Below are 27,044 nucleotides of genomic sequence, written 5' to 3'. Positions count from 1 at the left end.
ATCTGTCTCACTACCTACCAACCTACCTACCTACCTATCCATCCATCCATCCATCCATCCAGAGTCTCACCAGTCATTGTGGGTCCTGCGCTGCTCATGGGGGGCATGTGTGGATACCCCGGGGGGCCCATCATGGACATGCTCTGTCTGGAGTCCATGTAAAGATTTCCTGACGAGACAGAAAAACATGAAAGCTAATTATCCAAAGCATATTTCAGCTTGAATTAGGGCTGTGCGAATTAGGGGAATGCAATTACAATTTCAATTATTACGCTCCACAATTACAAAATCAGCTTAAGCATAAAAAATATTCATGCCAATTCATAATAATAATAATATAATCATGATAATTAATTAAAATAATTGTTTGAGTTGTTTAAATTGACACATTTGTACCTTTAAAAAAAATGTAAATATCTAATTTCATAACTTTTGTTTCATCAAAAGGAAATTACATAATAGTGTTTCAAAGAATTTTAATTGTCTTAATATTTTTTAATGTCTAAACATTCTCTTGTTTTCAATTATTACCAAAATAATAGTGATGAATATTTTCCTCATAATCGAGCAACCCTAGTTTGATTATGACAATTTTGAACATCCCAGTCATAAAAGGGTGCATATACTTGTGCAACCACATTACAACAGTTCTGTATTTTTACTTGAAAAGATCCAAATCCACTATTTGTCAAGCAAGCATGATGCAGCGTTAGTAGCAAAATGACCCTTATTGTAAAGTGGCATCCACACATGTACGAATAACACAAGCGGCAAAACACAAGCAAGCGCGGTAGTTGCTGTTATCTCAGCACGGGTGTCGGGTGTCAAACCTGTGCCGAGGTGCTGGCTGGGTTTGTTTGGGTGCATGGGCGCGTGGCAGACGGCCGGCTGCACTGTCCCCTGTGGCTGGATGACGCCGGTGCGGGCGAAGAACTGGTTGATGGATGAGCACAGGTCGGCGATCTGCGTGGGCTCTAGCGACCAGTTGTTCAACTCGGCCTGCCTCATACTCTCTCGCAATCCTGAATTGGGAAAAAAACAAAAAATAAATAAAAGTCACTGAAGCCACAGTCCTGTCTATGACATGATTATACACAAACTCGATTGAAGAGTCGACCTTGAAAAGGTGACAGGTCCACGTCGGCCCAGTTATAGCTGCTCGCAATGCGGCAGCTTTCTTTCAGTGCGTCCAGATTGGGGTACCAGTCAGAAAGTAAACCTGCAACAGAATAGAAAAGATTTAACATGGTAGCATGGCAGATTAGGACAGAGCGCCTATCATCAATAGTGTTCTCATTATGACGTGATCCGGCAGTTAATGTGTTGTTAGTGAGGTTTCATGACATATTTATCTTATATTCAAAACACCACTGTGCCGCCCATTGTATTTATATAAATGGCGTAATGTTATGTACAGTATGCATATATTCATCATGTATGTATTTATTTATTTGTAATATAAATATATTTTTAATTACGTTGAGAAAAAAATTGGAAACGTTCTACCTTTTCTTAATTGTGTTTGTTTTGGGACAATATACATTTTTTTTTACAGCCAAATTAAATCATAAAAAAAAAATAAAAAAAAATCCAAGTAACATATATTTAATAATTTGCATTCATGAAAACAGCCTGACGTAAAAAAAATAAATAAAATTTGATGTATCTGTACATTTCCAGTACTGTATTCTGAAGTGTGCATAGTGTCCATTAGGAGGCGCCAGTCAACTGTGCAAACCCTTCACAAGGCTGAATCTTGGCTTTGTTCTCCCCATCCATCCATCCATTTTCTTAACCGCTTACTCCTCACAAGGGTCGTGGGGTGCTGGAGCCTATCCCAGCTGGCTTCGGGCACACAGAGACGAACAACCATCCACACTCACAAGCACACCTAGGGACAATTCAGAGTGTCCAATTAACCTGCCATGCATGTCTTTGGAATGTGGGAGGAGACCGGAGTACCCGGAGAAGACCCACGCAGGCACGGGGAGAACATGCAAACTCGATCCAGGAAGGCCGAAGCCTGGACTCGATCTTGCGTCCTCAGTATTGGGAGGCGGACGTGCTAACTAGTCAGCTTTGTTCTCCCCTCAGATCATAAATAACACTATGATTTATTGTTCAGCACCTAGAACAGCTTCTCCACGCTTAGCGACTACAAACGAGATGCAAAATCGACTTTAGCAACCTCCTCTGTCCGTGCGCACGCGACGAACGGGTGCGAAGAGAAACAAGGCGGAGGATTCTGGCCGGGTTACCTGGATTGCACGCCATCTGCTGCTGGGCGGGATGCGGCTGATGGGAGAGGCTCTGATGCTGCTGCGGCGGAGGAGGGTGCTGTCCGTGCGGCGCGTGTTGGGCAGGATGCGGCGTGTGCTGCTGCGGGTGCTGGCCGTGCTGCGGGTGCTGGCCGTGGGACGGGTGCTGCGGGTGCTGGTTGTGCGGGCCGGCGTGCTGCGGGAGGTGCTGCGCGTGTGGGGAGCCGTGTCCGGGGTGGGAGAGGGGCACCTGGCCGCTGTTGTTGGAGTGGCTGTTGGGCTGGTTGTTGGACAGGTTGTTCTGCGTGCTGATGGCGCCGCTGGGGGAGTGCTGATAGGAGCAGGACGTGTGAGTCTGCTGCGACGTGTCTGACGGGATTCCCATCAGACCTGGAAAGCAAAACGGGACAGCGGCATTAGTGGCAACGATGGTCACGTTTACAAACAACCTGGATCATCTGGGCTGTGCACATATTCAGAAACATAAAGGTAAATCAAATCACTGGTAAGCGAAAAAATACTCACTACTACTGACTAGGGATGTAACGATAAGCGCGATTTTGTGATATTAAAACTGCCACAATATCGTCGTCGTCATGTTCACTATATTTAAATACAACACATCTGTTAAAAATGTCAGATTGATTTACATTTGTGCAGTTCTAGCACCCTCTGGTGGCTTGTTTTTGTAGTGCAATTTAATTTTCATTTGGGATGTTTTGACCCTTCTATGTTTAAAATCTACACTAGTTGTCAGATGAAGGGGAACGAAATATGCCCGTGAAGCAAGTCAATATGTGGAGGAGCTCAATGTGTGCGTGCATTAACTACATAACATAATAAAACATAATGAAACATAATACTACTACTACTACTACTACTACTAATAATAATAATAATAATAATAATAATAACAACATAACATTGATGTTATGTACAAAAGCACAATATTGTGACCTTTTTTAAATATCGCCGACCTCCTCCCCACAATATCGTGATAATTATCATATCGTGAGCTTCATATCATAATAATATTGTATCGTGATGTTTGGATCACGTTACATCCCTACTACTGACACACATGCACACACACAAAAAAAAACTACTACTAACTCCACTGTTTTGGAGCAAAAGTTAACGGGAACAATAACATATTTGAACATTATTTAGCAAAATTTTATGAGAATATTGAACTTCTTTTACATTTCATAGCACAATTCCCAAAAAATGCTTTCAAAATCATTAAATCTTTAAATATTTAAAACTCAGCTGCAAATACATATATATAAATATATATGTAATATATATATATATATATATATATATATATATATATATATATATATATATATATATATATATATATATATATATATATATATGGTTCATTATTCTAATCTTTGTTAAAACAGACTCTTCTATTGGATCTCATTAGATTACGCTTGCATACTTAATGTTGTGGCCACGGAGGGTACGTTCTCCCTGGCAAATTAATCGAGCATGAAAACAATTTGTCGCAGCTCTGCGGTGACTGACAGCAGATTAAGTGTTCTGTCAATAAAATGACAGAATATGGTGACAAATGACACAAAACAAGAGCATTTCCCAGTACTCTCTGATGTCCTCGTATTACTCTTGTGCTCACCGGACACGCGGCAGTCCAAAGATAGCATCGCACAAGGATGGGGGGGAAAAGCAGGAAATCACATTTAATAAGCTGCAACATGGCCAGCCTTTGTTCTACTGGAGCTCATCAAGGACAAGGACGTGTCTAGGGGGTGCAGGTTGAATTTTCAGCAAGCTGTACTTGAACTTTGTGGTTCATATATTTGTCAGTTTCCACTTGGCCTTCACATTATCAGAATAAACGGACTACATTTTCTGTAACCAATAACGTCTTCATTACTCATTAATAGTAAAAATGCAAAGAAATTGTTCCTTGACAGACTACACGATCGTATTCTGTGATGCAGAGTTGTGTTTCAGCAAGTGCAGCAACATTAGCGATAGCATCAGCAGCTAACAGCAAAGCGAGGTGTTTATTTAAATATGCAATATATTTGAATTGATTCATTATTTAAGTGCAGTGTTAATGGTCATTGTTACAGCACAATATTAAATCCAAGTTTTAGGAATAAAAAGCTGTCTTCTTTTTAAATGAACAATCAGGTCAACCACATTACTGCATTTTAACGTGGGTTATGATGATGCTACTTGGAGAACCACTCGTTTAGCATGTTTTCAGTTAGCATCCTCAATCATGAATGTTCAATCCATGTGCAAATGACAAACTTGAGTCACATTTCCAAAACTCACGTTTTTACATTTTCCTGGCATGTAAAAGGCTTCCAGACTGTTGAATTTTGTATTTATTCTATACTATCTCACACAGCAAACAAAGAGCGCACTGTCACGTCACTTGCTGTCTGACAAGGGGCATAACTGGTTGAAAAGTTTTGGTGGATGACAACAATACTCGCGTGCATTTATTCTTTATCCTCTGGGAAAAGCTAATATTAATGCTGTACTGAGAATCAAGAGAGGAGTTGACTCTCCAATACAGTATATCCATATGTCAAACTTAGACTGGTGCGCAAGTGTTTTGAGTTAGGAGCATGGTCAGGGAATGAATTCAACTTGTATCACAAGGCACCACTGTACTTTCCGATGAGTCAAAATGTTTGCACTCATCTCCATCCTTCATTTCCCCCCCAAAATTATTGATGGTGCACTTTGTGGGGGGGAAAAAAAATAAAAAATAAAAAAAGAAAACTTGTTTCATACTGTACAAACAACCCCGTGGGGGCACATTGTTTACAAACCGGCTAAACTGATTCAGACCAGAAAAAGCTAACTATTACTATTAGACTAATGGGATATGGCTCCCGTATTTAAGTAGCTGCACGCTTGAGACAGTCCAGCTGCCTTTCTGTTGACTCACAGAGTGACTCAGCAAACTGAGGTTCACGAGCCACACACACGCACACACATGCTCACCCACAATAACATTACCACTTTGGCGCCATCTGTTGGCATTTTGGTGCCAAGGAACTATGAAGTGAGTTGAGGAGCTTCATTGAACGAAGGATTTATTTAAATAAATCAAATAATCATGTTGTTAACACATTCATGTGCCATTATGTCACCAAATAATTTCTAAAAGATTGTAGTTGGGTAACAATGCAGTACTTGGAACACTTGCAAGAGGCTGCTGTAGACCACCACTCACACCCAGAAGCTGACCCAATTTCAGCTCCAGATATCACTCACTAGGCCGTGCCCCTTAAAAGGTACAATATACATCCAACCTTAAAGGGATACTTGACTCATTGAGCCATTTAGAGCAGTAAAAAGTTAATATTTTGTCCAGAATGAATATGATAACTTCATTATATTTCTTGTACAATTAATACCTTTAAAAAGTAATTTTTCTACTTGCTGTTGACTGATGATGACATCACCTGTGCTGTGGAAGTAGGTAACGAGCAATCATGGCTCACCTGTTTTCTGGGTTTGATCAGCAAACTGAGCCGTGATGTCATCTTTAGTCAAAAGCAAGTGGAAATAATATTTTTTTTTTAAGATATTACTTGTTCATGAAAAATAATGACGTTATCATATTACTTATGGACAAAATAATATCTTCTTTACTGTTAAAAATGGCTCAATGAGTCGCTTTAATATGAATACTACAGCACAACAAGCCAAACAATACTGTGATTGCCTTATTAAGCGCTGTTTCCCTTTATTAAAAGTATAAAATTGAAATGATTTTGGGTAGCTGAAACTGAATTAAAAAATATCAATGGTGAAAAAACGGATTTGTTTAAAAGAGTAAAATGAGTTACAAGCTTGGTCACAGAACAAAGTCAAGGTACTACAGTGTAACTAACATACACCAGCAACTTGAGAACAAATCCAGGTATGTTCAATAGAAGAGTCTTAAAAACAAAAATATTTTCCCCACGCAATAGTCTCAGTTTGCATAATATTCCAGACCTGGAAATTTATCAGGTAAAATTCCATACTTTCATCCCCCATAATTCTGCAGAAAACCTATCTGAAGTGCCTTTTAGGCTTCCGCAATCGTCACACAAACACCTACTGCAGAGGTGCCAAAGGTGCATCTCTCTTATCAGAACCGCCATTGTCCAAAGCGGGGAAGTACAGAAAGCAATTAACGCGGCGGTGGAATAATAATGCCAGCTCATTACCTATTATCAAAGCTGCCGAATTAGCTCGCTGTCGACACGGCGGCCGGCGTGTGAAATCCTCCAGCTAGATTATTTACGCTTTTTAATTGCCGGAGCTTGTCTGACGAGGAGATGGATGCGCATACGCACGCACAAACAAAAAACACAACAAAAAAAAAGGTAGCAACTTTAATGAAACATAGATGATAGATTAAAGGGAGAGGAGCTCTTTGAAAAGCATGAAATGCATTTGATTGGTGAAAAGTAGGTTATACACAGAAAGCTCAGACGACTTTGCTCATAACCCGCTTGTCAAGCGCTCTTTGTTTATCAGTCAATCAGATTAGGAGCAAAACTGCATTTTGTTCTAGCGGGACGCTTCCACTGAGCATTTCTTTCTTTTTTTTTTTGGAGAGCTGCGCTCCACATCCACATATCCACGCTGCTGCTACGAATTACAGCAGAACATGTCTCCATCACGCTGACAGATGAAGCTCAACGCAACAGAATTACAAGGGGGGATTGGACTCGCTTCCCGGATGAGACGTAGCCGGCAAGGGGTAAACATATCAGCGCTGACGAGAAACGGAGGCCAAGATTTTTATGCAATTTGAGGAATTTGAAGCAAGATGATGGCTGCCTTAAATGTGGCGTCTTTATTACTTGAAGCGTGCCAATACTTTAAAGAGAAATGCATTAAAAAAAAAAAAAAAAAAAGTATATCTCACGTAATATAACAGTACATATTGCAAATCTGCAATTCAGAGTCACCTATTATCTCCATGACCCCTGAACCTGAACATGTGTATTTCTGATCGTAAATATTGAACAGGTCCAACATTTATTCTTAAGAAAAACGTGTGAAACTCCTCTAGATGAGTGAAATATGTTTTTTGAATCAAAACTAGTGCTGAGTTAAAAAAAAAAAAATGTGAATAATCAATGTTGAATTGACTTTCCTTTTCGAGCATGATAGCAATTCATAAAACCATGAATCGATTATTTTTTCCCATAAATTCATAAGAAAGTAGAATTTTAAAGATTTATTTTGGTCTCTTACTATTTTATTGACATTTACTGTTCACATACAATACAATTTAAAATTATTTTCTTACATTTACGAAAGACCTGACTTATTGCACTTTAAGACAATTCAGTATCTTTCTAATTTATATTCACAATTATTGAATTAGAATTATGAAAATATTTTCATCTCATCCTTGCCGATGTCAGTTTGTGTAACACGTAAGTGATTATAACACGGGCTACTTTCATTAATAAACTAAATCATTTAACAAGTTACTGCCTCTGTAAAATTTAATGTTTGTGGAGATTTTATCATGTCCTTGATATTTACCGGTAAGTAGAATTGATGTTCCATAATTAATCAATATCGGATTGAAGTGGAGTGAATCGAATCGAACTGAATTTCTTGTGTATCGAAATCAAAGCGAATCAGGGAATTAGAATCGATACCCAGCCCTAATCAAAACATCCATCCATTTTCTACAGCGCACAAACACAGCATAATCCATCAGGGTCATCTTTTAGAGAAGTCAGACAATCTTGCTGGCTTTGATGGAACGCATGGGGAAATGCCAACTTACCTTGTTGGCTGAAGGACTGCTCAAAGACGGACTTGTAAAGGCTGCGAAAGGAGGCACTGAGATCTTCGAATTCAGAGAACATGAGCTGCTTGTCTCTGTCGGGCATGTTGTACTGGGACTGGGGCTGCTGGAGGCTCAGAGACTGCGACACGGGTTCAGGGTGACTTGTCACCTGGTGGGGGAGGAGCAGAAATACTAAGTTATGGGAAAAAAATAAAAAATAAAAAAGTCCAAAACACGGGACAGCGAACACCCGCCTATCCCCGCCTAAGGTCACGCCAAACAATCATTCGTAAAAGTAAACAACAAGCTAAGCGAAAGTTTTGCTACATGGCACGCAGTCCGCGGGGGACGTCGTGTACAACTCCGACGAGCAGCGCAACACAATGATGAAACACGCTCATGAATTATACAAACGCTTTCTCTTAGAGATACTCGATGCACTCATCTGGTCATGGAAGCGCCAAAAGCAGCAATGGAATATCTCACAGAATTTTTGAGTTTCAAGTGGAGGTAATAAGCAAATGAAAAATAAGCTGGAATCTTCAAAGTATTTGCTTCTGTCTGGAGTCAACACAACATTTAATACTATATAATGCATTGTACTGTATTAGCAGACCACTTCCTGGTTCATAGAGGACAACTCAAGACAAATGGATCATAATGGTTCAAATAAAATGTATTGCACGTAAAGGCCATTCCACCACATTACAGTGTTCCCTCGTTTATCACGGGTGTTATGTTACAAAAACTTCCCGTGATAATGGAAATCCGCGTTAATTAAAAAAATAAAATGAAATAAAATCCCGTTAATTATATATATATATTTTTTCATTTAATATATTGTTTTTTTTTTGTTTTGTTTTGTTATAAATGCTTTTTCATTCATCATACATGTTCTTTTGTCATTTACCGGTACATTCAATTTTTCCATTAAAAGTATGCTTTGTTTTGTTTTTATTTCCAGTATACAGCACGGTATAAATTTATTTCATTTATTATATATGTTTATTTGTTTAGGTATGATTTTTAGTTTATTATAAATGCTTTTTCATTCATCTTTTTTTTTTCATTTACACTTTTTTTTTTTCCCATTAAACATTTTTTTAATTTACTTATTATACAGCACAGAATCTATTTTCTACGTCCGGAATGCAATGTCGTGGAGCGACGGGACAGACATTGTTGGAAAGGTCTCGTATGTCCCCGGTCGGATGTGGGGTGCGAGAGACATGGCCGCGGAAAACCAGAAAAATAAACAAACCAAAAAGCACATTTAATTAAAAAAACAAAATAAAAAAAAAAACGCGAAAGATGAACCCGCGATAAAGGAGGGAACACACCAAATTGCATTTCCAGCCCCAGGAAAAAAAATGCTTGATAAAATTGACCGTATGACAAAGATATCTTCGTATTATGCAAAGTGCCCGTACTGCAAAAAAATGGTGAAACGAGACTGTCTTTCATGCTTGGTAGAGGTAATGATTACCCAAAGTGAAACAATCCTGCTCAGCGCTTGCCACCTTGCCTCACACCCACACGCAACATCATGAGGTTGACAGGCATCCGCACTTACGCCAATGCTCAGGTGGCCGACCGATATGTATTTAAAAGAAAATCAATAGCAATAGCTTGCGCAAATGAGCCACAGTTTTATCCGGGCACTTGAGTGGGCAGCCCGTTTGATACGCTGAGCATATATATATGGCTCATCTATATTTCTATATAAAAACATTAGCACCTTCCTCCTGCTATGGCTCAGATAAGAGGTGATAATAAAGCTGGAGTGTTTTCTGCAAGAGCGTGTGAGCGAGACAGCCAGCCAGCCAGCCAGCACATCCATCAGGCTGAGCCGATCGATGGCCGGCGCCTGGAGCGAGGGAACATGGAGGACCACACCAAAGAGAGAAGGGGCATCTCTGGTGGGAGGGCATCAGACGGAGAGCAGTTTCTTTGTCTGCCTTCCAGAAGCGTGCGCGTACAATCGCTCGCTTCGCCTTTACGCGCTTCCTGAACCCGGAGCTCCGGAGCGTGTCCACCCCGAGCCGCTCTCTCCACCTCCGGCTTTCTTTGAACGCGTCCTCCCGAGGCGTCCCGATCAGGGATAGGATCCGCGTTCCGTGAACGCTACTGTTTCATTTGGATTTCTAAGCCGCTGCAGGGGATCAAAGAGAATTCATCCAGGGGATCTGCTCTGCAGGTTAAATGGAAGACCTTTCTCAGGGTATTCTGATCAAGTTTAAGATGTCATTTAACATGCTGTGTCTTCAAAACAACTACATAAGTCTGCTATATAAATGCACTCCATAGATGGGCTAACAAATAGCCTCGGCGTCATGGTAGTGTAGTACTTCAAGAATATAGATATTAGAACACAAACAGAGTAAAAAAAATGCTAGGGCGAGATTAAAACAATGCTGCACTTGAGTGCCTTTGTTCATGGTTAGTTGGCGCAAGAGTTAGCTATGTCTATTTCCTACACCCTGAAAGTACGTCTTCCTTTTGGATGATCCACCGGCGTGGCCACCTTAGAGTGCCTCATTGTTGGCCATGAATGTGTGCATGTTAAGCAGACAAAAGTAGAAAAGCAAAGAGGTGAAGAATTGTATGCACGTGTCAAAATAGATCGAAACAGTGAGAATCCACTATTAAAGGCAGGGTCTTCTGTTTTCACTCAGGAAAATGCACTATATAAATACAGGATTTACACCCATGAACTCCTTCTCAATTTACACTTCTGGGCTTCTGTTAACGTGTGGTGGTGATTTTTCCCTAAACATTCATAACCATTATGTCAGGGGTCCTGCCTGCTTTCGATGTCTCCCTACACCAACACACCTGAACAGGCTTCTACCGAGCTTGCTGATAAGCTCATCATACGAGTCAACTTTGTTGGGGGAAGGAGACAGGACGGTGGCTCTCGAGAACCAGGGTTGCCTACCCCTGCATTAGGGGCTGCATTAGTTCACCGATAAATCGGAAACAACGCAAGTAGGCTGCTGCATGCACAATGAGAAAGAAGTTAAAGTTAAAAAACAGGGGGAGGGGAGTGATTGTGCAGCTTGCAAATTACACCTTTCCCACTGGGACAAAGTAGGCTATTTTTTGCGATGTGCTGAGCGCCCCAAATCCCTCATTATTTTCATTAAATAAAATATGTATACGCACAGCAGGTTTCCAAATAACCTGCCTTCATTGTGTTGCTTTTAAAAGGGGTGAATAGTGCGGCTTGACAGATGCAGCTGAAGCCAAGTCAGAACCAGGACTTTGTTGCATACAACAAATAAGTTATATAAAACCCTTTAAAAGAGCCTTTTAAAATTTTCTGCGATTTGTTTTTGTGTTAAATGAAAATGGGCTATTTTTTCCTAAATTTTTGTCAATTTGCCACTTAAATTTGCCTAAAATAGCAAAGAAACATTTAAAAAAAATCCCTGGCACCACAGTATTGTATGTCTTATCGAAAACAGCATCCCGATTCCAAACACAAACAAACAAGCAACTTTCACAACTTTTTAAGCTATGTTGGCTGTGTTGAATGAAAAATGGTTGTTTTTAACTTGTCATTTGTGTTAATTTAATCTGTCTAAAATGGCAAAGTGACGCAAAATCAACTTCAAAATGTCTCATTAAAAACTGCATTGGTGATCCTACATTCATCTCAACAAATTAATGTAATCCTTTATTTTAATTTTGTCTATTGGCCTTATTCTTTTTTAATTAATATCCCACTAGAGGGCACTACATTCCCCATTCAAAGCATGCATCAAAATCTCACACCTGACCATTGTCCTTCAAAATGATAAGCATCTATTTTATTGATGTTAGATAATGGCATAAATGTAAAAAGAAAACAAATTCATAAATAAAGGGTAAAAAGGGCTGAAATAGTTCTAAGATGTGCTAGTTTAATGCAATAATGATCATCTACGAGTTACAGGAAGCACATCTGTATCACGGTTGAGAGGTCCCCGGTTCAAATATTAGCTCAGGCCTTTTTCTGTGTAAATGTTCTCGCAATACTCCAATCCATCTTTCTCCCACATTTCAAAACATGCACATAAGGTTTGTGCTCTGGCTCTTGCTTAAGCCCGTATCTCATTTGAGCAGTGAATGTTTGCGAACGTGACACACATTTGGGGTTTCGTCAGGGTTCGTAACAGGTTGCAACACAAACACTTTCCCAAGTTTGCAGGAATGTTGCTAATTGTCTCTCTGCATCGCTAAACGTCACTAATAACAAAGGGGACACCCCGATTGTCACCAATATTCGTGAAAAAAAGTTGGCAGATTGAACATTTGCTACCGTCGCAAACATTTGACACTTATTTAATGTCAGCTCAGGTCGGCTCCAGCCACTGATCTGAATATATGACTGGATAGCCGACGGGCCAGGTCGCAAGGCCGCATACAGAAGGCTTTGATGCAGCCTCTAAACTGCAAAAAACGGTTGCAGAAATGGTAGTTATTACACAGCAACGGCCAGCAGGTGGCAACAGAGAAAAGGAGATCAACCAGGGCCATGTTGAAAAAAAATTTCAATTACTCACAATTCTAAATAGATTTGTGAAAATTGATTAAAACTTAGCTATAATTCTCATGCTAATAGCTGCAAAACTGAAAACGTTAGAAATATATATATTTTTTCCTGATGAAAGAAGAGACTATAATCTTTGTTTTGATAGGTTCCATGTTTTTATAGCAATAGAACACAATATTCTGTGGGCCTTGCAAAATCAGTCAAAATCCATTAAAACAGCCAGGAGCGAACGGGTTTGCTTCTGTGAAAATGGCTGGGAGCGAATGAGTTAAGAGGTAAGGCAGAGAAATATGTTTTAGTGTGTGAACATAAAAAAGTAACAACTATTGTTCCTCTTTTTGCTGCAGCAACTGCTTATTATTTAAAGGTCGGTGTGCCCCTGCCAGGATTGGCATTCATTTCTTCACTCCATTCGACCGTATTTTGGATCAAGTCAACGTGAAAACCTGTTCCTGCCGCCTTAATAAAACAAAAAAAACCCCCGAAAAAACAGAAAAGAGTGCAGCCCAATCTTACCGGCGGGTAGCTGTGCACGCTGCCCACACTGTTGAGATTGACGGAGGCCAGGCTCTGATCGGACAGGCTGTTGTTAAGGCTGCTTCTCGGACTGTCGCTCCCTTCCTGGTCCGTGTTGTAGAGTGCCACCTTGGAACACACACACAAACACACGATCTTTGGCAATTCCCGCTCACAAATTATACTGTCATTTCAATTCTTGCTAATGTTGCATTCCAATGATGAAGGGTGTGAAGTTCACAAGGGATAATCTTGTGTGTGTGTGTGTGTGTGTTAAAAACAATGTCATAATAGCAGAGTACTTTCACTTTTCTGTGTGTGTGTGTGTGTGTTGGTGTGTGTGAAAGAGGAGTGGTTCTAGTAGGATGCGGTCTCGAGACAACTGAGACATTCCCATCAGTAAAGGTCAGACTGGTGGCGATGTCGGCCGCATCTGCTCACCGACCGCGAATGCGTTTGAGACAGCCAGCAAAAGATTTTCGGAGTCACCGCTGACGCTGACCTTTCAATAAGAGCAGCAAAACAACCAGCCGAAGCACTTCAACACGACAATCTTAATCATCCTCCGACAAATTTGAACTCAAACTCAGGCGCAGTCGTGCGCAAATATGCCTTAAAAGTAAAAAAAACTCAAGTCATTGTTGTGGCGGTCATGTGATGTGACTGGAGCTCAATTGGTGTGAATGTGTTAGTCTCTTTCACATAAATGTTCCAAAATTACCAAACATTCAAACCCCTGTATAGTCACGGTTCGACATTTGTGAATTCACCCAATCATGGATATTTTAGTGTGGAACCAATCCTACATTACTTGTTGGAAAACTTGTGTTTTTTGTTGTTGTTTTTGTGCTCACGGCAAGACAATAATAGTATTCATTTGGTGATTTTATGATGGCATCTTGGTGTAATTCATTGATGCATTTTTTTTACAGTGGTGCCTTGAGACATTTGCCCTTTTTGTTTTTTTTTGTTGTTGTTGTTTTTTATTTATTTATTTATTTATTTATTATTATTTTTGTATTGACATAAGGCTGGGCGATATGGCCAAAAAATAAAAACTCGCTTTTTAGTTGTTTTTTTTTCAGTCAGGACGATTACGATTTTAATCCATTTTAACCTAATAAACCCAACAAACGTTTGTTTAAACGTCTCATTTATTCAAAAATAATTCCTGTGCAAAATCGTCAGACAATAATAATGTATATTGATTCTAAATCAGTTTTAACATGAACTTAACATTCATAGTTAGCAAAATTACAACTCACAAAAATATCTGGATCTAACAGAACGTAAGAACAACAGCTTTTAATAATCCAGAAGACAAAATTCGATTTCATGATTTAGATTCGATTTATTGCCCAGCAGTTCATTGACATGAGCGGGTCACAGTAAACTCAAATCATGTCACTTCATGACAATTCTTCAAAAGATAGGATTTAAGATGCTTATTCCCACTTAAGTTAAGAGTTTATAATTCAACTAAACAAAGTAAAGACAATGACACATTTAAACTGAACACATAACTTCGCCTTAAAGCCCACTAGTTTCATGCCAATGCACAATGCGAAACGCCATAGACGGGCTAACAAATAGCATTGGTGTCATGGGATAGAACCACTTAAACAAAGGTTATCTGAACAAACACATGCAGATATGCATGTATGCATTTTACTTCCCCCAGGTGGCCACGCACATACGTCAGAAGACGCACCAACATGTTCAGGGCAAAAACAGTTTCATTTTATACATCGAAGGCCTCCAGACTGCCCCTAAATGTTGGCATTTTGCTCCTACAACATGTGACAGTGCTAATATATTTTTCATCTGGTTGCGCCTGTGCAACTATGGCACATGTTTTTTGGGGAAGCAGGAACAGATACATAGCATTTGCATTCATTTCAATGTGCAAACATAATGATGTGCTGAGTGTTCTGAGTTACAAGCATGATCACGGGACAAATAAAACTTCTCAAGGCACCACTGCTTTTCTATGCTGATAAGAAAACGACCTTTGAAATCAGAACAAAAGTGCAAAAGATAGAACAAATTGTGTTCAACGTTTCACTAGATTCAGAAAGACCATATTGAATTAGAAAGTACCCGGAAAATACCGCACGGGGTTTTACTGCTGTGAGAAAGGAATGGCAGCAATGCTCTGACGTTGCTCCTTTGGTTCGGTGAGTGCATGTGTGCGCGACTTGCAAGTGTGTCCACCCGTGACGGAGAGCAGCGCGGTGGCTTCTGCTCATCAGCCGGCGGAACAGAGCGGGGCCCTGTGCTGGGCACAATGAGGCAACAGAGGCCGTAGCCCGGAGGCGAGCAGCCTGGCCCAGCGGTACACTGACGCCTCTCTCGTCTTCCCGTCAAGCCACCGAGGCCGCAAGGAAAAAGCAACAGATTGGCCGGCTGACCACCATACTGGTTAGAAAGCAGGCCAGCCCCATCATTATACGCTTTTAATATGTGCGCTGGTGGATAGATAGAGAAATCATGATGTAAAAAAAAAAAAAAAAGAGAGAGAGAGATGAAGCTTAGACGCTAAATCCAACAAGGTTCAAGGAACAGAGGGAGAGGAGGATAGACAGAGGAGCTCATTAGGGGACTGGAGCCTCCCTGCGCTCAGTGTGGGCTCAGATCCAGTGTTCATTAGCGTGAAGGGGAACTCAATGAAAATCAGCCTCGCCATGCTAATCAAAAACAGGGTGCACCGAAACATAAATGTTATGCGGAGTGAAGTCATAAAAGTCGCCCGCCCGCCGCAATCTATTCTTACGCCGCTCGCCCCGTAAAAGTGTGATTATTTTAAAACCTTGCCGATCTCGTGGTTTTCGGCAGGATCCCCAGAGAACGCAACATGGACTCACGTAGTACATGTGGCGTGCACATTTCTGCACCAGAAAGGATGACACGGAGGCACATGCGAGCTCGTGCAAGCGCTTCCACGATGAACAATGGCAGCACGCCGCACACACAAGAATGGTGAGATAGTCTCCTCCTCCAAACCAGATGTGGCAGTCTCGAGACTGACCTGTGAGAGGCGGGAGAAACGGCGGAATACACGCTCATATTCGGCCCGATTATCGCTATCTTTGGACGTACGACTTGATCAGTGCAGGCAAAAAAAAAAACAGATCCGTTTTTTACTGGGAAAATGCTCAAATTCAGTGTACCCTGCTTCAACTATTTATGATTATTGGCCTTGACTGTTTTATGAGCCAGTCAGGGAGGACAAATAACTGCCATCACACGCTACACCACGGGATCAAAAACTCAGGATATATTTGACCCCGATTGGTTACTCAGTTTTTTGACAACAGCTTGGACAACCCCCCCCCCCCCCCCCCCCCCCCCCCCAATCTCCACCCCCTGTTATGCACATAGTTCTGAATTTTGGTTTTCAAAAAAGGTCAGCGTTACCTATAAATGATGAGGAGCCCTAGTCCCTAATGTATGCTAAAGTGTTTATGTACATTATTTTGCTTGTCACAGTGAAATGTATTGTGGGACAGTATTAGAACGGTGACTGGCATAAGAAAAGTGGACATCACTAAAAGACTCTGACCCAGGGTCCAAAATTTTCTTGATGGACAAAGGCAACTCAGCTAAAGGGGAAGGACAATCATTGGACTCAACAACAACAACAAAATAAAAATAAAAAATCGGGAAGATGACATATTCTAATGGTTGAAATATAAATACAAATATTACCAAAAAAAAAACAAAAAAACCCTCAGGATAATAATTCAGGGATATCCGATAACTGGTCTGAAAAATGCTCTTTCAGCAGATTGTTTTATCGTAAAAATTACTCTTGACACACCACGTGACAATCACCTGGGATAATCTTTTACAGACAGCCGAACAGGGTTGGAAAATGCGAAAATTGAGTGTCGGCATGTGTTGTACTGCACTTAAAACATGTACAATTGTTGGCCCTGACATACCACAGGATAATCACTCAGGATAATCTTTTACAGACATCTGGCAATCAGGTATGCGCTGAATTTGATGTGAATAGGGGAGGAATGCTCAAATTTGTCCCGATTAAAAGCATGCATGTTCCCAGTGTCAGCCCTTAAACACTTTCTGTGCATATTGGGACAGAACAATCATTCTTATCATCGAATAATCGTTCAGCACAATCTTCTAGAGACAGCTAACAAGTCTTCCACTATTCACAGGAAATAGGGAGCCAGATGGCCCGCAAATCGTGAAAATCCGCATATAATCGATGCCTACTGAAATGCATTATATACATTTTTTAATTAATCAGCTTTTTAAATCGATAATTGGTATGTTCTTTTTTTCTCCAAACAAGTCTTACTTGTATTCTTAGATGCATGTTGTACAAAAGGTTACAATCTAGCACATGAGAGACATTGGGATATCAAAGCTGAACTACTTGTAGGTGTCCCCTGACTAAAAGGATGACACCAAGTAGAAAGGGGTTAAAAAAAAAAAGGCTAAGCAGACTTCCAAGCCTTCATCATCACACCTCTGTGCCACAGCTTCCTCACAACCATGCCAATGTTGATGGCCACTTCAGTGGAGAGGAAAAACGTGAAAGCGTCTACTATGTGTGTCTACAAGAAAGAACGAGAGAGAGAGACACACACACACAATAAAAAAAAGAGGGAGTGGAATGCCCGACGGCCCGCGGAAATAATAGAGATTCTCGCTGGTGCCTTCCACGTCTGCCATTGGTCTGCGCGCGAAGGCGGGAATGAGGGACAGCGACTGGAATAGAAAGAGAGGCAAGAGAAAAACAGAGACAGGGAATTCCTGTGGCTTGGCACGCCGCGCCGAAAGAGGCGTGGCCTGCCTGAAGTGTGTTTACAATGCTGAGACGGTGAGAAACAAGCTTTTTACACGGCGCGCGTCCATGTCTCCTACTGCCTTTATCGCGATGGCGGGAACCAAAAAAACAAAACAAAAAACAAGTGAAGCAAGCAACAAAACAAGTCTTTTGTTGTCCATTTCCGCTCGCTATCAACTGCAAAAACTGGGCTTTAATAAAAACAAGATAAAAAGTAATAGGTTTAGTATTCTATTGAAATGATATTATTAATAGATTATACATTTTAAACTTTAAAGTGAATTTAGTGATTTGTTTATAAAACCAAGTTTGATGATAAATGCTGAAAATAATGTATGTGCAAAGACTAAGAACTAATGTAACTATTTTTTACCATTTTAGTTTAGTTGTGCACATTTGGGACACATTTTGGACCCCGGCATGAGGCTCCCCTCTCCCACTATACAAAAACTGGAGCACCTCTGTCCACATCAGTTACTATCACGTCGCTAACAAGTTAATTAGAACTAGACCCAAGCTTGTTAGCTTGCGCGCTAGCTTTGCGGCTATCTCCTCTTGAAGTCGAAAGACGAGACGATTTACCCCGGGTTTTCACTGGATGCGGTTGCGGTGCGGTTGCGGTGCGGTGCGTCTTGACTGCGTGCTCCGGACGGGTCAATTTTTTTGTCAATCCACACCGGCTCCGCACAGCTGCGGTCCGGCAGCTCCGTCGCCGCCCACTTCCCAACGTGTCTCGCGGGACCGCGCGCGCGCGATCATGTGGCATACGACAAACATACAGAAAGTCTGCTCAACAGAGAAGCAGAAAGATATGAGATTCCATGCAGCATCCTTTTTTTGGTTGTCCTTGTAAAGTATATTAATAACGAGAGTCGGGTCAGTGCGGGTCCACTCTTTATTTCTGTCTTCCGCGTCCGGCTGCCGCTCAGTACGGCAAGCGAGACGGGCACAACAAGCAATCGCGAACATCAAACTCACAATACATTACAGTCCTTATAAAAAGGATGTGCCGTGTCATATATTATTTTGTGGTTTTCCACCTCCAATATAAACCTCTCCTCGTCCATGTTCGCTGGTGTCTAAACCGTGAATGAGCACATGGCCCGGCGACGCCCACGTCACGTTTTGCTGAAAAACTTGCGAAATAGGAGCTGGCGAGTGTTTTATTCTGAAAGGTAACCGGAAATTTATTTTGAAACTGCCTCGGTCTTCCTGTCCCGCTCGATGTGTTTTGTGCTAGCTTGCCATTTGCCGGAGGCCTACCGCTGCGGCGTCCGGCAAAAATAGAAAATAGGTCTATCCTTGCGGAAGGCTTGCGGCACGCCGCAGGCCTTCCGCAGTCGACACGCAACGCACCCGCAAGCGGTGTAAACTGCACCATTCGAATGAATGGAATCTAATTGCTTGCGTCGCCGGACCGCACCGCAACCGCACCGCAACCGCATCCAGTGAAAACCCGGGGTTAGAAGTAAGATCCATTTTCCACGCTCTCAGCTATTTGATAAGAGCGGAAACAAAAGTATTATTTTTCACATTTGTGATGCCTCATTTTTTCAACTTTGTTAAATCGTTCAAATCAGGCAGGGTTGTTAACATTCTTCTCTGCAGTGTGTCAACTTTACAAGACATTTATTTCTACTTTAAAGGAACTTTAAGTCAAATCTGACGATATAACAGAAATATTTGACTTTGCAAAACCTGCACCAAGGTCTTAAGATTAGCGTATTTATATTTATATAAGCTAAACTTAATCATACCCAGTAACAAAATGTCAATAAGGATGAGTAAAAAAAATACTTGATGCAAGTGGAATATTCTTACACAAAATTGCCTTGTAAGAACAAATAGCTTAGATTTTTTAACTGATTTGAGATATTTCATCTTGGTTATTTGAGTTTTTGCATTATCGACAGATGGACGGGAATCTTAACTGTCACGAGGGCAGAGCGAGGAGACAGAATCATGAAAAAGTGCATGTATGCTTGTACGTGGTGCTTGTCAAAACAAGTGGAAACCCTTGCTAACATACTCTGGCGTGCATGCGCGCACAAGTTACAACACACGCTGACACCGTGCCCTTCGCCGCACAACTCAGGAGCTTTAAGAGGCTCCTGTCGCACACACACACTCGCACACATACACACAGGATTGCATGCTTGTACGCGCTTTTTTTTTTTTTGGTAATGCTCGCTTGCAAATGAATAAGTGACTCTTGTAGGCTTTTTAAAAGTACTCCTGAGAGCTGCCCCCACTGGGCCCAGAGGATGAGAGCTTAAGGTTAAAAAGCCTATTTCAATTTCAGAGTGAATGGCACACTCGCGGGTAACAGCTCGCCGTCTCTGTAGCATTACGCCCGGATGTGCGAGTGGTCCAAAGCTTTTTTTGGACGCATAAAACGTCAATTTTTTTGCCTGCATTTCAGAAACACCCCCCAACCATGTGCTGCTACATCTATTGTGTGTCACGTCATGTACATGTCATTCATCTATTTTATCGTGTGACCGATTGGGTACTGCCAATCTATTTTTCCGTATAATCCTCAAACTACTTCAACGAGACTTGAAATCTACGCCTTTCATCCAATGTCAGCTGGATTAGGGGTCAAGGGAAGAAGAAATATGTTGGCGCAATGGCGGTGAGATTGGAGAAAAGAGTGTAAAACGCAGAGAATGCCACTTTTTTTTTTTTATCATTTGACTGCTTGATAAAGTTTAATGTGTCTAGTGAAAAGCAGAACTAACAAACAATGCATCTATGTTATCTAGCTAAACTGTTTTGAATAGGAAAATTGGTTTTAATTTAAAAGATGTGTGCATGGAATCAATCCACTACCAAATAAATGGAGTGCGCTTATGTAGCACTTTCGCTCTACACCAATATATAGAAATATGTAGGGGTGTGAATTGCCTAGTACCTGACGATTCGATTCGTATCACGATTCACAGGTCACGATTCGATACCGATTAATCCCGATAAGAATTTATAAGTCGATTGTTGCGATTTTTTTTCATTCAAATTTACAAAATACTAATCAGTACGCTTGTAGAGTGTAAGATTTATATGAAAATGTATTATTTATTTATCTGAAATTTCAGTCTTATAGAGGTTGTAATCTGTTTCATGTTTGAACAGCATTAAAATAAAATATTAAGGCTTAATGTTCCGTTCATATAACATTCTTCCATGCGCAAGGTGTGAATCCTAAAAAAAAAAAAAAAAAAAAAAAAAAAAAAAAAAAAAAAAAAAAAAAAAAAAAAATCGATTCTGCCGATTATTGAATCGATTCGAGAATCGCGCGATGTAGTATCGCGATATATCGCCGAATCGATTTTTTTTTAACACCCCTAGAAATATGTATTGAATTGTCTTTTATTGGAACAATTTATCTGAAAGAAATGCCACCTTTACTGCCAACCTACTGCCAAGTTCATATTGTAAAATGATGAGAAACTCATTGCATCATACTGTCTCAAACTGAATTGAATTATAATCCCATGAATCGAACAAAACTGAATCATTATTACATCTTATAATAAATCATCCTTGAATCGTATCGCATGCCATGTATTGAAATAGCCTACATATCAAATTGTCTGATTGGAGAGATGCACACCGCTAATGTTTGCTAATTTACTGTAATATAGCCTATCACTGCTCGTCACAACGTATCGTGCACTTTCAATCGCTTTAATGAACAAATTGTAACAAAATAATCACTTACAAGCACATTCATTCACAAGCAGCTGCGACAGTACACCGGCTGTCTAATGGTTAACTAGTTCACAGCCAGACGCTAACTGAGCTCACAACAACTGACCCTACACTGTCATTTGCGGTCTCCCACATCACTCACCAGGCCAGGCTTCACCTTTTAAAGCGACGTACACGCTCAGTCACAGCATGGAACGTTAGGATGACAATCATAAGTAGTCAAAAAATAATGCCTGCTTCTCACATGTACACTTTGTTCATGCAAATCCATTTTTAGCTTATTATTATTATTTATATTTATTTATATTATTATTATTATTATTATTTTATTATGACTATTTTTACGGACCAGTAGAAAAATTGTGGCAAGCTTTGGATCTTAGTTTGGTAACTTGTCTTAGCTGGTCAACCGTACGGGAACATTTCAAGTGTATTGTGAACAGATGCGTGTGTGTAGCGTACAGTATATCGGATGGCCAGGTTTCATGTTACAAAGCACCCAAGCGGGCATCGTGTTGCCAACACAACAGGAGGCTGCAGGAATCAGGTGCCGCCGTGCACCTCGTCGTGTATTTTGGTGTGGGTTGCGGATAAGCTTTAGGCATGTGTGAGGGTGTGTGTGTGTGCGTGTGGAGTGCTCCGCTCTCTGCGGGGAAACTGCAGTAGGTGGTTGGCAAAGTGGGCGGGGTCAGGGTGCATCCGCGTAGCCAGGTGCACGTTGGGGGAGCTGCAGGCTGGAGGGCCGCCTGTAGTACCTTGTTAGTCACAGTGTTGATTGCCAGCGTTGGAGAGGCACTTCCAGAGATCATACACTCCATCCCCAAAGACTCCGACTCCAGGCTGTATGGCGTAGAAGCCTGTGGGGGGGGCAGAGAGAGAGGAAATTAATAAATAAAAGCCAACATAATCCAATTATTAAAACACAAGCAGGTTGATGTTTTTTGGCCTTTGTTCGCATCCTGAAGAACGTGCCTTCTATTTAGGTCACATTTCAAGCGCGCTTCTTTGCGGGAGGACAAGAGACGGCGTTCATCCCCAAACCTCACCTCCCACCGACGAAAACGCGCGTCGTCGTCGTCACGAAGCGCGCCACGCCGCGCGCGCTGTCGTCAAAGATAACTCCGGCGTGCCCGGCTCCCTTCCGAAAAAGTGCTTACGCTAAGAGGATTGGCTGCCAACAATACCATTTTTAATTCATGATAAACACTAAATGAGATTTCCCAAACTCTCACTCGCGCTGTCTGAGACTCTTAATGGAATTCCTTGCTTGGAGGGGGAGGGATGGGGTGACTGAACAGACACGCGTCACTTTCTTTTGTGCCATGCCGACGTACAAGCACACAAGGGCTGCATCGTAAATAACGTGCATTGTGTGATACATACTGTAATATGTGGAATGCACTGAATTTTGATTTGTACTATTGATTAACAATAAGGATATTTGAATGAACATATTAATTGAATAAAAATGAAATGACCAAATTTTTGTCAATATTATATATTGTATGTAGTCGCATTTACATTTATTAATATATGTACTAAATAAAATACGTACATTATCATTTTGAAATGTAATTTTAATGCCATGTTAATGTTTGGCAGGCACGTGTATTTGCTTTTTTATATAAATATATTTTTTTTAAAATATCAATATATATTTGCAAAATTAAACAATGATAAATTCATCACAATAAATATGTAAATTGCCCAATATGTTTATGCTTCAATTTATTTGTTTTTAAAATAAAATATATCCATCCATTCATTCTCTTAATATTTTGTCAATGTGTGGCTGGCTGGGTAACTTCATTATATTTACAAAACAAAACAAAATATGACTCAATATATTTTTGAAACTTTTTCAAATTGATTTTTAATACCGTGTCAAAATGTGCCAGGCAGATTTATTTGCATATATAATATACATGATTTATTAATGTATTTGCCAAAGACAACAATTAAACATTTATATGTATGCGAAATATTTTTTTAATTACTTTTTTGAAATATTTGAATAATGTGTGGTTGGGACAAATGGGAGTAGCATGCGCACAGATCTGCCCCCGAAACTCTGGCTTCCCTTCCCGATGGGCTGTGGTCAGCCACATGGAGGCCACAGCGCTGAGCTGACGCCCCGAGGCCAGTTCAAATGTGAGCGGCTCCCTTAAAAACCCGTGTGGTAACGCTGGACCATCCATAATTAAAAAGCCAAAAGCTCAGAGTAGTGCTCTGCATTAATTGATGTTCGTAAAAAAAATAAATAAAAGAGGGAGGAGGCGCAGATAATAATGTGTGTAATGGCTATCTCGGGCACCGTTTATTAATAAGGTGCCTACTTCATGACAGGCTCGCGAGGCAGTTACATAAATTCTGCATGTGTGTATGTGTGGAGAAGGAGTGGGAGAGAAAGGAAGGAGACAAAAGGAATAGAATACAGTCACAGGACACTATTAGGTACACCGACATTATCTAACGACAATAGATGGGCTTTACAGTTGTGGGGTGTTATTTTTGTTGTTGTTTTTTTGGGGAGTTTTTTGGAAATAGACCTCCAAGACGAAATGGCAAATTTATGGCGGAATTTGGAGAAACTAAACATTTTTTTAAAAACCTATTGAGAGTGAAGGGTTGCATGCTACAATCAAACCAGGATACGCTTATCCACGCTTTTATCTCCAGTAAGTACACTTGATTATTGCAACGGTCTTCTGACTGGACTCCCTCAAAAGTGCATCAAATAGCTGCAGCTCGGGTTCGGACCAGAACAAAGGGATCAGAACACATTACTCCAGTCCAAAAGGATTTACACTAGCTCCCGCTCAGTAGCAGAATAGACTAAGTTCTGCTACTGGTCTATAAATAGTTTTATTGACTATACTGCAAACCCTGTTCTGAGGTCTGCACACTCGGGTCAATTAGTGAAGCCAACAAACATGGTGAGATATGAGTGTTGTGAGTTAGGAATGTTGTCGCTGTATACTTTTTTGTTATAGCTTTGTTGAGATGTTTGTAATGTGTGATATGTGCCATGATTCAATAAGTGTTGGGGACGCTAGATTAGAGTTCATGATGACAAAGAGCGTTTTCTTCCCATTTCACACTCACCCGCTCTCCGGACCGCGGCCTCTTCTTGGGTCGCGTTGGCAAGGCGTCCTCCTTTGGGTTGGTGTCAATAGCCCAGTAAGAGCCCTGAGGGGGAAGAAGAGCACTGTCAGCTCATTTAAAAAAAAAAAAAAAAAAAAAAAAATGATTTTCCCTATTTGCACTTGACCAATGTTGGAAAAACAATAATCAGTATGTTCTTCCATTACAATGCTGTTATGATCGTGAGAAACCAAAATGGGAATCACGATTCAATTTTGTTCATTTGTCCAGCCCTACAATCACTTTCCCGGCTTCCTCCGCTGGAATCTCTTCCTTGATTCTCCACTTCCTCTATTTCAGGTGAGCGTGGCACCGTTGCCAAGGTGGCTCCCGGGCCGGGAAATGAGGAAGAGCCGCCTCGGCCGAGGTGAGGAGGGCTGATCAAGGAGTGAGCGGCGCGAGCTGACTGGAGGAGGCCGGGGTGGGAGTTTGCAGGACGCCATTCTCCAGCCCCAGCCTGCATTATTTATCTTTTGCATTTCATTTAGTTTTTCCGATGGTTTCCCTCCTCTAAGCCCAAAGCAAAGAAGCGTTATACTTGCTAAAAAAAATAAATAAATTGATATATTTTTCACCTTAAGGCTGTGCGGGTTTTTGAATGTATTTTTAATATTTCATGATAAGAAAAAAATCTCAATTGTCAAGAGAAAGTGAGATCAGGACCTTTTAAAATGACATCCCCAGCAGAGAGAATAATTGATGCGTCCACCAGAGAAGCCGAGTGAGTATCCATAAAATAATAGCGTCGTACACAACGGCCTGCCCTTGTTAAAGGGAAAAAAATTTATTTCACAACTCATGTACCCCGGCACAGCTTGGACTATATTCATCAGGGGTGGGGGCCGGGTGTGTGTATGTGAAATGATATGTTTTAATGTGCGCCAAGCTTTTGGGGTCAATTAACGGCTCCTCAGAGGGGTTGAGAATAATTCACACGCGCAATCAAGCTAGGAAGGGAAGGGGGGGGGGAGAGAATACAACTGTGATAAAAATGCAGCAGCCTCATTAGAAATTTCACAAGATTGATAAAGGTGAGACGCATTGTCACCGCAGTCAATCCAAGTGCGTCTTATAATGCGCGCAAAGTTTCCAAACGAGGAGTCGCACAGACAAAGCCGGGCTGGGCTCCGTTGCTTTTAATTAGTGCGGGGAAGAACACTTTAAGTTAACCCTCGTGGGAAGAGAGAGTTGCTGCATTTTTTTTTTCCTCCTCTCCCCACCCCCGACGCCCACCCCCAGAGAGTTGGCAGGAAAAGAGAAAAACATATAAAGAGCCATTAAATTATTCACAAATATTCTGCAACATAGTGTTGGGTCCACAGGAACATAGCACAAACCGCCATATTCTCTTCAGCCAAAACAAAACGACTGCTTTATCATAAAACTTGCAGATCACCTGTAAAAACACAGCTCCTTTTTATATATCAACTTGAATGATGTCATCTACTCTAGTGGCTCTCAACAAAAATAACATTGTAGGATTTCAAGCATTAACTTTCTAGACAAAATGAGCAATATTACAATGAAAAAGTTGTAATTTTGCAGAAATTACACCCTAATATTACAAGAATTCATGTATACCATGTGGCATTAAATTTAATTTATTTACAATAATATTATCTATGCAATGTGCAGCCACACTAGCATAAACAGGGTATTCTGATTATTATTGCATTTGTGAAATATGAATTAAGCAGCAAAATCTTGAGTAGCTGACAGAGCTCAGTCAGAAGCCGAAAGCAGGAACAACTAACAACTTGATAAAAGTGCTCGTGTTGACAAGTTGTGTTGAAAAGCTGAAGCAAGTTAAATTTGCGAATTAGAGTCTTGTGAATATTGTCAACTTAAATTGAAATGATGCTTGAAATATTTTGTTTGATTTTTGTTTTTGTCTTTGTTCATTTTGAATTGAACCAATTTTTCTTTTCCTGTTGAGTATTTGAATTTATTTACAGTGCATCTGTACAGTAGTAAGTAATTGTGTTGTTTCCAAATTTGGTTGCTTTCGCCTTATTCCAAAATAGATAAAATACATTAAAAAAAAAAAAAGTTTTATGCAAATTTATGAGAAATCACGTTGATCAATCATTTAATAGGATAGAAATTGTCAATAATTGTCATTTTAGATTTGCATCCAGTTTCATCTGTACTGCACACAACTGACCAGATTCTTAACGATGAACGATTTACATGCAGTCAGGTGGTGTTTTTTTTTGCACAATAACGAGCAGCATTTAATCCCGAGCATCTCCCAGACTG

At 40.6% G+C, this 27,044-nt stretch overlaps 1 protein-coding gene across 1 annotated transcript in view; it reads right to left on the bottom strand.

The window, feature by feature from the left end:
* Window positions 1-27,044, bottom strand: part of foxj3 (forkhead box J3) — a 97,749-nt gene that overhangs the window by 4,754 nt on the left and 65,951 nt on the right. The window contains exons 4-11 of the mRNA XM_077530804.1: window positions 24,747-24,830; window positions 22,397-22,498; window positions 13,115-13,243; window positions 8,059-8,230; window positions 2,259-2,648; window positions 1,118-1,219; window positions 831-1,022; window positions 71-169 (exon numbers count right to left, since the gene is read on the bottom strand). Coding sequence (XP_077386930.1) covers window positions 71-169; window positions 831-1,022; window positions 1,118-1,219; window positions 2,259-2,648; window positions 8,059-8,230; window positions 13,115-13,243; window positions 22,397-22,498; window positions 24,747-24,830 — 1,270 coding nt within the window. The remainder of the gene's footprint in view (window positions 1-70; window positions 170-830; window positions 1,023-1,117; window positions 1,220-2,258; window positions 2,649-8,058; window positions 8,231-13,114; window positions 13,244-22,396; window positions 22,499-24,746; window positions 24,831-27,044) is intronic.

This window comes from Festucalex cinctus, chromosome 8 (assembly GCF_051991245.1).
Source record: "Festucalex cinctus isolate MCC-2025b chromosome 8, RoL_Fcin_1.0, whole genome shotgun sequence".
Taxonomy (NCBI): domain Eukaryota; kingdom Metazoa; phylum Chordata; class Actinopteri; order Syngnathiformes; family Syngnathidae; genus Festucalex; species Festucalex cinctus.
Note: the sequence above shows the minus strand (reverse complement) of the source record. Positions and strands in the feature narration are given on the sequence as shown.